The sequence below is a fragment of the Aythya fuligula genome, chromosome Z (genome assembly GCF_009819795.1).
Source record: "Aythya fuligula isolate bAytFul2 chromosome Z, bAytFul2.pri, whole genome shotgun sequence".
Taxonomy (NCBI): Eukaryota; Metazoa; Chordata; class Aves; order Anseriformes; family Anatidae; genus Aythya; species Aythya fuligula.
This window is the reverse complement of record NC_045593.1, coordinates 11,566,140-11,576,979: the sequence shown is the minus strand read 5'-3', so window position 1 is coordinate 11,576,979 and position 10,840 is coordinate 11,566,140. Positions and strand designations below refer to the sequence as shown.

General features: G+C 45.1%; 1 protein-coding gene across 3 annotated transcripts in view; it reads left to right on the top strand.

The window, feature by feature from the left end:
• The first annotated feature begins 7,332 nt into the window (after positions 1-7,332).
• Positions 7,333-10,840, top strand: part of ZFR (zinc finger RNA binding protein) — a 45,628-nt gene continuing 42,120 nt past the window's right edge. For all 3 annotated transcript variants that reach the window (XM_032205473.1, XM_032205472.1, XM_032205474.1), the window contains exons 1-2: positions 7,333-7,411; positions 7,753-7,837. In XM_032205473.1, coding sequence (XP_032061364.1) covers positions 7,375-7,411; positions 7,753-7,837 — 122 coding nt within the window. In that variant the 5' untranslated portion in view covers positions 7,333-7,374. The remainder of the gene's footprint in view (positions 7,412-7,752; positions 7,838-10,840) is intronic.

The following is a 10,840-nucleotide window of genomic DNA, read 5'->3' as shown; positions in this document are numbered from 1 at the left end:
ACAACCTGACATGTTTTGACAAATGCTGTACCCTAGTGTACTTTTCACAGACTCATAGAATCACAGAATCGTCTAGGTTGGAAGAGACCTCCAAAATCACCTAGTCCAACCTCTGACCTAACACTAACCAGTCCTCCACTAAACCATAGCACTAAGCTCTACATCTAAACATCTTTTACAGACCTCCAGGGATAGTGACTCCACCACTTCCCTGGGCAGCCCATTCCAATGCCTAACAACCCTTTCCATAAAGAAGTTCTTCCTAACATCCAACCTAAATCTCCCCTGGCACAACTTTAGCCCATTCCCCCTCGTCCTGTCACCAGACACATGGGAGAGCAGACCAACCCCCACCTCGCTACAGCCTCCTTTAAGGTACCTGTAGAGAGCAATAAGGTCTCTCCTGAGCCTCCTTTTCTCCAGACTGAACAAGCCCAGCTCCCTCAGCCGCTCCTCGTAGGACTTGTTCTCCAGACCCCTCACCAGCTTTGTAGCCCTTCTCTGGGCTCTCTTGAGCACCTCCATGTCCTTCTTGTAGTGAGGGGCCCAAAACTGAACACAGTACTCAAGGTACAGCCTCACCAGAGCTGAGTACAGGGGGACGATCACTTCCCTAGCCCTGCTGGTCACACTGCTTCTGATACAAGCCAGGCTGCTGTTGGCCTTCTTGGCCACCTGAGCACACTGCTGGCTCATATTCAGCCGACTATCCACCATCACTCCCAGGTCCTTCTCTGCCTGGCAGCTCTCCAACCACTCATCTCCCAGCCTGTAGCTCTGCTTGGGGTTATTGCGCCCCAGGTGCAGGACCCGGCACTTGGCCTTGTTGAACTTCATGCAGTTGGCCTCAGACCATCAGTGCAGCCTATCCAGATCCTCCTGCAGAGCTTTCCTACCCTCAAGCAGATCGACATACGCACCTAACTTGGTGTCATCTGCAAACTTACTGAGGGTGCACTCAATGCCCTCGTCCAGATCATCAATAAAGATATTAAAGAGGACCGGCCCCAGTACCAAGCCCTGGGGGATGCCACTAGTGACTGGCCTCCAACTGGATTTGACTCCATTCACCACAACTCTTTGGGCCCGGCTACCCAGCCAGTTTCCAACCCAATGAAGCATACGTCAGTCCATGCCATGAGCAGCCAGTTTCTTGAGGAGTATGTTGTGAGAAAAGGCATCAAAAGCCTTCCTGAAGTCCAGGTAGACCACATCCACAGCCTTTCCCTCATCCACCCAGCGCGTCACTTTGTCATAGAAGGAGGTCTGGTTCATCAAGCAGGATCTGCCTTTCATAAAGCCATGCTGACTGGGCCTGATCGCCTGCTTGCCCTGCAAGTGCTGCGTGATGACTCTCAGGAGGATCTGCTCCATGAGCTTCCCTGGCACTGAGGTCAAACTGGCAGGCCTGTAGTTTCCCGGGTCTGCCCTCCGGCCCTTCTTGTAGATGAGCGTCACCTTTGCTAGCCGCCAGTCAACTGTGACCTCCCCCGATCACCAGGACTGCTGATAAATGATGGATTGTGGCTTGGCCAGCTCCTCTGCCAGTTCACTCAGTACCCTTGGGTGGATCCCATCTGGCCCCATTGACTTGCCTACATCCAAGTGTTGTAGCAGGTTACCAAACATTTCCTGGTGGATTATGAGGGCCACATTCTGCTCATTATAATATCGTTAAAATACCAAAACACACCTCCATCCCAAAAGCTACCCGCCTCCAAGGTGTGACCACCCCTCACTGAGCATGCGCTCTGAATTTCTCAGAGCCTATTACTTTAAATGGAGATGGGAGAATTTTTCACCAATCATAACTAAGATATGCTTGACTAGAGTTACTCAACCTCCACCTGAAAGATAGAAAATAATATAAATTGGCCTAAGAGAGAGGGGATGTGAGGGGAAAATATGACTGTCAGGGGAGATACCATCCCAAGGGAATACACCATCCAGAGGACTTCCTGACTCCTGGGATCAGTCGATAGGCTGAGTCTTTCTTCCCCCCTCCATTGAGATGCCTTTGGGTGAGATTTGAACATGTGGTTATACTGTGTGTCTCTTGTGGAAACTTAAAAATCTCTGTAGAGTCTTTTTGCCTTTTAATGCATGAATTTCCAGGCTGCGCACCTGTGTCACCTGTGTATTTCATGCATGCTTGCTTGCTTTTGCAGGCAGTCACTATTGCTGGCAATTCAAAGAACGTGTGTACCTGTTGCTGTAATAAATTGCACTTGAATGCGTTGTTCCTAGCCGTGATAGTTCTCATTAAATGCGACTAGAGTAAAGGTGGTTGTATGTTATTGATGAATCCATGACTGCGGTAGTTTAGTGCTCTGAATCCAACTGAATCCCTAACAGTTCATGTGTTATTGGTGAATCTGTGATTGTGATAGTTAGTACCTTGAATCCCACTGGATCCATAACCGTTAATCGGCTATACCCCTTAATGCGACAGTATGAGACACATTTTGGGGAAGACAGAATGAGAGACAGCTCTTAAAGTTTTAATATTCAGTACTTAATAGTATAACAGGTGAGTGAAAAAATTGGAAGAGGAGTGTAAGGCTAGCTTCCACACAGACTTTTTTTTTTCTTTTAGCTTCAGGAAAGAAAAAGTGCATTGTTAGGCATTATTTTTGCTTGTATACTGTAACTGGTTCATTTCCCCCATGTGTCTGATGTGTGATTTCAGTTTGCATTAACACTTACACATCTTTGTGTTATGGTTGAATGTTGGGACTTTTTTTTTTTCCTGTTGCAAGTAGGTATTATAAACATTAATAACTTTGACATATGATATAATAAATATTTTTTATTTATTTTACTGTCATATATGTTGTTCTTATCACTGTTCAAGTTCTAAACCCTGTTGTTAAAAGGTAATATTTTTTTTTACATTAATCACTTCAAGTCTTAGTGAAAACATCACTTTTTTGTCTTCTCTGTTTATAAAACATAATTTCACTTCAAAAGAATGTCAATACGGTGATAAATGTCTTACCTCTGTATAGCTCTCTGAAATAATTTCCAGGTGAGAAGATAGTACTGGATTCCTTAAACTAATAGAAAAAAAAAAAAAATGCTCCTATTCAGGGCTTTTTCAAAGAGAGCACTAGATGTTAAATTACCTATTCAGGAAATAAAAGTTTCAGTTTTTGTGAGCGTGTTCTGTACTTGCCGTGAGTAAAGCTTTTATCTGCTGCTACATCTGCCCTGCCCTCTGGTGGTCAAACAAGCCAGCTGAGAGTCTTCAGAGTAAGATTCAGAAATTTAGAGGTGTGTTTTGTTTTGTTTTGTTTTGTTTTCTGTTTAAATTGCGGTCTTGGGGGCCTGTGGTAGTGGCAGGGACGTGCTTCTTTTAAAGTAGGACTGTTGCCACTGCATGTTAAATTGTGGACTTTCTTCTTGCTGTATTTTGGTGATCTCCTTTCATATATATGAAATGAAGGTCAAAGATCTGTTTTTCTTAATGCTAGCTTGCCAGTTTTGTCTGGTATTTTTAGATGCACTGAGCTTTGGACAAATAGAGTAGCTGTACTGTTTAATCCCAGTTTGAAGTTTTGTCTCCACTGTAGATTTTCATTCTGGAAATTCTTGGCAGTTGTTCCATAACTTTAATAGGAACATAGATGGAGAATTTTTTTTTCCTATTTGGAAAAAAAATCTTTTGAATGTTTCACTAAAGCTTTTCTGCATTTCTCCCTCTGCCTCGTGATTTGCTGTTTATCACTCCATTTATTTTCCTTCCAGTCAAGGATATAGAAATAGGTAAAGTTCAAAATGCCCTAAAGGGCCTAATTAAATTTATTACTGCTTCATTTTGCAGTAAATCTGATATACATAAAACAAGATCGCATCTCTGAATGATAAACCATTGAGGTTTTCTTAAGTATAGACTATGAATCTGATCCTGTGAGCTAGCAGTAACATAAATAGATGTTATGTAATGGTTTACAAAGTCATCAAGAAGCATCAGGTTCTTATGAGGGAACTGCTCAGAGAAAGACTTCTACCACTTTTTTTTTTTTTTTCCAAGAATATGACAAGTCTTAAACTCTTTTTTTGTCATGCTTAATAAGTGTGGCTTCTCATAATGTGTTATATATCTTTTTCAAGTGATATATATACTAAAGATTCAATGTACAAAATTCAACTGGAAAAGTAATCTGAAACTTCTGCTGAAATTGCAGCTGAATCGAGCTGCCAAGCAGGAGCTTATGCACAGACATATACAGTGCTGAAATCACAAGATATAGGATGGAATATTTAGGTTAGACTCCTAGAAATTACTTGAATAAAAGAAACTATGAAACCTAAAATGCAAATGTCTTACGAATAAAAAAGATTTATTTTTCTTCAGCTTTTGAAACCAAAGGTTTAACAGGGAGAAGATAGTCCACATTCATCAATCTAGAAGAAATAAGCAATTGCAAGCCTGACTATTTGAAAAATATAACTTTATTGGTACAATTTCAAAAGGTGTGTGAATGTCTATGTGTGTATAGAGATGCATATGTTTTTAATGAAATGTGTATTGTATACTTTATTTTTCACTATATTGAGAGGTTTTAACTGAAAGAACTTGAAAGGCGGTGGAACAAATAAAACTTCAATTTCCTTTTTGTTGAAGTGCCATGATTTTTTGATTCTTGATTTTTGAATTATGAACAATGATTCTTTGATTTTTGAATTATGAACAATGTTTACTAAAACAAGGAGAGTATAGCTATCTCATTTATGTATCCTGAGTCCATTAAGGATATAGTGACAGAGGTCATGTCCTGTAAATTCTTCTATGAAGCATTTGTATAGAGCCTTCTCCTGAAGTACTCTGTTATTTAGTTGCAGGATTAGGACTTTTGTTTTTCTAAGCAACAGCAATAAAATGTCTTTACCCGATACCTGCTTTCTTCACAGAACAGCTTTTTTACTAAAAGTGCACAACAAAGGTTGGAAATTTATTCCTTTTCCCATGCAGGTTCATTTTCCTATTGTGCTTGATTAGGATAAGAAAGAACGAGAGGTACAGTGCTATTTAGTTCCTATGTGAAGCTAATAATAATGACCAATGAACTATGTTCATTGAATTGGCAAGGATGCTTGGCTTCGTAAATACCTGTGCTTCATATGTAGCTGTAATAATGTAAACTTCAGATGAGATTAATCCAGAAGTGCTGTTTTATGAGCCTTCGTTCGTTTATGAAAACTGCATGTCACAGTGCAAAGCACACAAACGAGATGAAAGTATTTAAGGCTTCAAGTTTTGCTGTATTCAGAGTTTTGAGAAGCGGCCAATGCTCAGAGGGAAGCATTACTTAAAGGTGACATGGTCACTGCTGCTTTCCCAGAAAGTTGAATAGCTTGTTAGTAACTTCCTTCACAAGTGTTTTCTCCTGTCCTGACAGTAAAAGATCATCCACATATTTGTAACAGTAATACCTCCTCAGGAGGTTGCAATTGCTCCAAAATCTGTTCTAGAACTTGCCCAAACAAATAGGTTGCCCTGTAAACCCCTGAGGTAAAACTGTCTGCCTGTAATGTTGCTTCCACCCCCATTTCAGGGTCTTTCCAGCCAGAGGTGAATGTATCTTTGCTCTCAGGGCCTGAGAGCACTCCATTAATAACACTGTTATTCCAGTCTAACAATTTACTATTTGAATGCCCAATTTCATCGTCAAATCCCTTCCCAACAAGTTAGTCCCTGCCTTGGGTACATACAATAATTGCCCAGTGATCATTTTATCCCCTAGTCTCAGCTTGGTATCCCCCAAAAGTGGCACTGTTATCCCAGCCCCTTCTACCCCCATCACATTTATGGTTTCATTAGTTCATTTAATCCCTGATACTTTACAAGCCAGTAATGACCTAGCTGTCCCAGGTATTGGGTTCAATGGGAAGGTTTGGGGGGGAAGAAGGGAGGCTGCAGTGGCAGCCCCCGTGAGAAAAATCCAGAAGCCTCCCCGTGGCAGATAAGGGACAATTTCATCCGGCCCCAAAGAGGCCCACCGCTGCTCAGAGCCAAGCCATGAGCAATACAGTCCATGCCTCTGTGAGAACACATCCACGAAAACAACCAAACAAACATAAACCTGCTGCTCAACAGCAGCTGGGAGAGCGAGGAGTGAGAAACCTCCCCGCAGACAACAAGATCAGCGCAGAAGTATGGGAAGGAGGTGCTCCAGATGCCGGAGATGAAGCACCCCTCTGGGGGGGCTACAGGGGTAAGATATGCTTATCACTGTAAGCATATCTTAATGCTACATTCCTTTCCTCTAAACAACATAACTGTGCAAAAACAACATTTCTATTCCCACGCTAACAGGAACAGAACTGCACAGGTGCAGGTTCAGTCACCCAGAGCTAACTGCATGGCCTGCAGTATGCTGCCCCACAGTTTCTAGGAGCAATTTGGTGGACTGTTGCCGTGTGGAAACATCTGATAAATGTGCCGTGTACATGTAAGTCTTTACCTTGCGTGCAAAATAAGCATAGGGAACTATGGGAATTTGTGGGCAAGCTGTGGTATGGTGGGGACGGGTCAGGCTAGGTGTGCACATGGCCTCAGTTGGGTGACAGCTACTCTGCTTTTCTCTTGCGTGGTTGTGGTGGCACACCACAGTGCACAGGTGAATTTGGAGCTCAGTCATGGCAAATGGAGCCAACTGTAGGTTTTGTGGCGAGCTCTGTGTGAATGCAACTGTTTTTGCTGTCTTCTGGCTGCGTGGCCTTGTGAGTGCGGTAGCTGGGTGCTTGGTGTGTGTGTCAGGGTTGGGGTGGGAAGGTGCTGGGGTGGGACACCTCTGGTAGGTGTGTGGGGACAGGTATGGCGTGGGGCACAGGTGGTGGGCACCCCTTGTGTTACTGGCTGCTGCGTGTGCTCCCTGCGTAGGCAGGAATGGGAAATCAGCCCTATACTTTGCCATATAAGCTCACGGGTACGCCCGTGGTGCGGCTACGGGCACACACACAGAGTAATGGAGGGAGCGAGGAGGTACACGCGCTGCTCCCTCACGCCTAGGGCCTCACACAGAAGAACTACACCTCCCAGCAGCCTTTCGCACATCCCGCGCACGCGCACCCTCCGGGGGCTCGGCTCTCCGAGCTGCGGCGGCGCTCACGGCGCGGGCGGGCGGGCGGACTACAACTCCCAGCGCCCCCCGCGCGCATCTTCTGGGTGCGCACGGCGCCGGCCCGGCCGCACTCCGCCGTTGTCGCCGTAGGTGGGTGGGAGGGAGGGAGGGAGGCAGCGAGCGCGGCGCTGAGGAGGAGGAGGCGGAGGTGGTGGAGGAGGAGGAGGAGGAGGAGGCGGCGGGAGGGGGGGGGGGTGAGAGTTGAGAGTTCAGACGCCGCCGCTGCCGCCGCCGCCAGCTCGGACTCATGATTCCCATATGCCCGGTAGTTTCGTTCACCTATGGTGAGTAACGGCGCTGGGGGGGGGGGGGTTATGGGGGCGGCCGTGAGGGGAGCGGGGAAGGGGGGAGGGGAAGGGGATGCGGGGGGGGGGGGGGGGAGGGGAGGGGGGAGGTTGTGAGGGGAAGGGATGAGGGGGAGGGGATGCGGGGGGGGGGGGGGGGGGGCTGAGGTGCCTCGGCTGACCGGGCTCGTTCTGTCTGTCCCCTGTCCGTCTGTCCCCTTCTCCCCCTCACCCCCTCCTCCTCCTCCACCTCTATCCCCCCCCCTCCCCCCCTTCCACCCTCCCCTACTCCTGTCATGGCCCCGACCGCCGCCTCCTGTCGGTTACCGCCGCCGCCGCAGTGCCCGGCCGGCTGGGAGAAGATGCCAAAATGGCCACCGGCAACTACTTTGGGTTCACCCACAGCGGGGCTGCTGCTCAGTACAGGTAACCGCCGATGCGCTTCACTCTTTTTCCCCGCCCCGCCCTCCCTCCCCTCCGCCCGGGCCCGCAGCCCCCTTCTCCCCCTGCTCCCTCCCTTCCAGCTCCCGCAGCCTCCCCCCCTCCCCGCACCTCCCTTCCCGAGGGGAGCCTGGGGCTCGCTGCCCCCCTTTTGGGGGCCTCCTCCGCACCCCGTCCCCGTCCCAACCCCCACCCCCCCCCCACCCCCCCGGGTGGTGGTGCCAGGGACCCTTCTGCTCGCCTTGCCCCGCCCGAGGGTGTGTTTTGCTTATCCTGCTGCCACCCGCGTCCCCCGTGGTGTGAGGGTGGGGAGGTGGAGCTGGGCACCACGGTGGGAGGAGGAGGAGGAGGATCAGCGGCAGCATCAGGTCCCGAGGCCCTTAACGTTAAAATGGCCACTTGCAGTCAACAACACCAGCGAATTACCGCCTGCCGCCCCCGGGCCCATCTCCTTCAGCTGCAGGGAGGACGGGGTTTGCCTCCCCCCCCCCCCCCCCCCCCCCCCCCGTGTCTTTGCCCCCACCTCTGTCAGCGTGGGAGGACAGAATCCTTTAAAATTACACCATCCCAGCTGGTGGGAGACTGGATGGATAGGGCAAGAGCTGAAGCTCGGGGAAATACAGGGGATTGTCTCGTTTCGCTGAAGCAATGTTGTAATTAATGCTTGCCTGAGAAAATAGGGAATGTACTTTCATGGCCAAGCAAGCACCTTTTTAAAAAGATTTCCTTACTTGGTTATCTAGGACCAGGGGAAAGTCTTGGAGTGGAGCTCAGGGATCTGAAACTGTACCTCTTTTATGTAATGCATGACGTACTCCCTTAAATCTTGGTATCTTTGTGCATCAAAGACTGTGTATCGGAGTTGAAAAACAAAAAAGTGGTAATTGGTAGCATCTATTGTCTCTTTCTGAAATGAATGCTCTTAATTTGGCAACAAAAAAAAGCAAATTATATAACCAGAAACATCTTTACATTTTTGATTTGTATTGGAGTAGTACCTTGAAGCCAACATTTTAATCCCTATTATTTGTTTTATACATCTCTAATAAAGATCGCCCTAAACACCCAAGTCTTGACTAATGGAAAAAATGTAGTAATAAAGCAAATATATCAGAGGTTATTAACAAACAAATGCAAATGTTAACAAGCTAATGTAATTACTGTTAAAAAAGCTAATGTTAACCATTGTTAACAAGCAAATCAAACTTGCATACCTGGTGTAGTTTCAGGAGAGTACAGTTCTATAGAGGTCTTGCAATGATGCTAAAGTCGGTGCATCTATTCTTTCCTGGAAATAGATATAAAATATGTTTGTTTTCATTTATCTTCAATGTTGAATATTTAAAGGAAGGGATTAAAATTAGCACATCTACTAGTTCTTTTAAGATGAGGTGCTCATGGTGTATTTATGTGTTACTTGACAGTTATAGTGAAATTTGAAACTGGGTTCTCATGGGTTGTAGAACAGATTTTAAATAGCATAGTGGATTTTCTTTTATTTTTATTTTTTTTAAGAAATGATCTTAATGAATGATTCTTAATGAATAATAAACTGTGAGGTCCATATGACTGCAGTTATGGAGATGAATTTTTAAAATTATTTTTGCTTTTGTTGTGAAGCTGAGGGGGTAGGTATATAGACTTAAGAACCTGAACAGCTCAGTTGAACTTTCCTTTTGCATTGTAATATTAGAGTGTGTAATTGGAATAAAGTTCAAGTTCAAAACTGTTTTCATAGTTAATCATAAATGTGTTCTTGAGAAAATGGAAAAACTGATCAAAAGATGGTTTTTCCCCTTTCCTACCACAAGTATATCAGTAAGACTTTGTGTCCTATAAATGGTTTGAATGTGTACTGTGTCTGAAAGTGATGAGACACAGCAACCAGTATTAAAGCAGTCCTTTCTTGAGAGAAATTGAATACTTTGATCAAAAACCACAGAAATCACTTGGAGCAGCTGAAAGGGGGTCTTAGATTCATAAAGCAGATTTGACAGGTCCTTAGTGGCTTATTTACTGAGTGCTACAAAATGTATATTCTACTCTAGTATGTTTTAGGTAGAGATAGAGGCCATCAGGGAAAGATAATTGAAGATGTAATATTGCAAAATGCTCTTTAAGCTTGTTACCAGTATTCAAAGTATCACAATATATAAAAATACTAAAATTCCTGCCTTATCAGAAACCAGGATTGTAGGGAATACGGATGAATGTTTATCTGCTAGCTAACACACAGGTGGGCCTCATAAATCCACAGAAGACTTCTGGCCACAAAAGTAGTCTGTGGATTTAAAAAAGTTGATCAAAATAACAGGTGGTTTAGGAGGGAAAATCAGACACTTGCAACTGCGGACTTTGTTTTTTTTATTCTTTTTTGTTATAAGCCAGTTACAAGTTGTCCTAGATCTGACCCTTCCCAGCTCTTGCTGCACTCCCAGCTCTTGTTGCACCCCCAGCCTGCCCGTTGGCAGGACAGAGTGAGAAGCTGAAACGTCCTCAGTGTAAGCACTGCTCTGCAACAATTAAAACATAAGCATGTTATTGGCACTCTTCTCATCCTAGTCCAAAACATAGCATCCTACTAGCTACTAGGAGGAAAATTAACTCTGTTCTAACTGAAACCAGGACTTAAGTTTTACTGCTCTGGCTTTTATAGAAAGTAACAGAAATGTTCATAATAAACATGATTAGTCACATTTTTGGTTTCTCTCTTGACAAAATGGCTGTCAAAAATTCTGGTGCATTGGGAGGACTTCAGGATACGACTTTAAAGGGAGTATCAGTGCTTCTTTATGATGATTTGTAGAATCTTGTTCAGCACTTCAGCTAAGTGCAAAAAAGTCTTTGCAGTTCTTTGTAGGATATAGGCCTTTCTTGGAATATCTCAAAGTGCAAAACCGTTAAATTTTCTGTTGAAAACATGCAGATGGGAATAAAAAGAACTTTGCATCAGAAAGTAGAGGGTCTAAGTAGTTTCTGAGATACAGT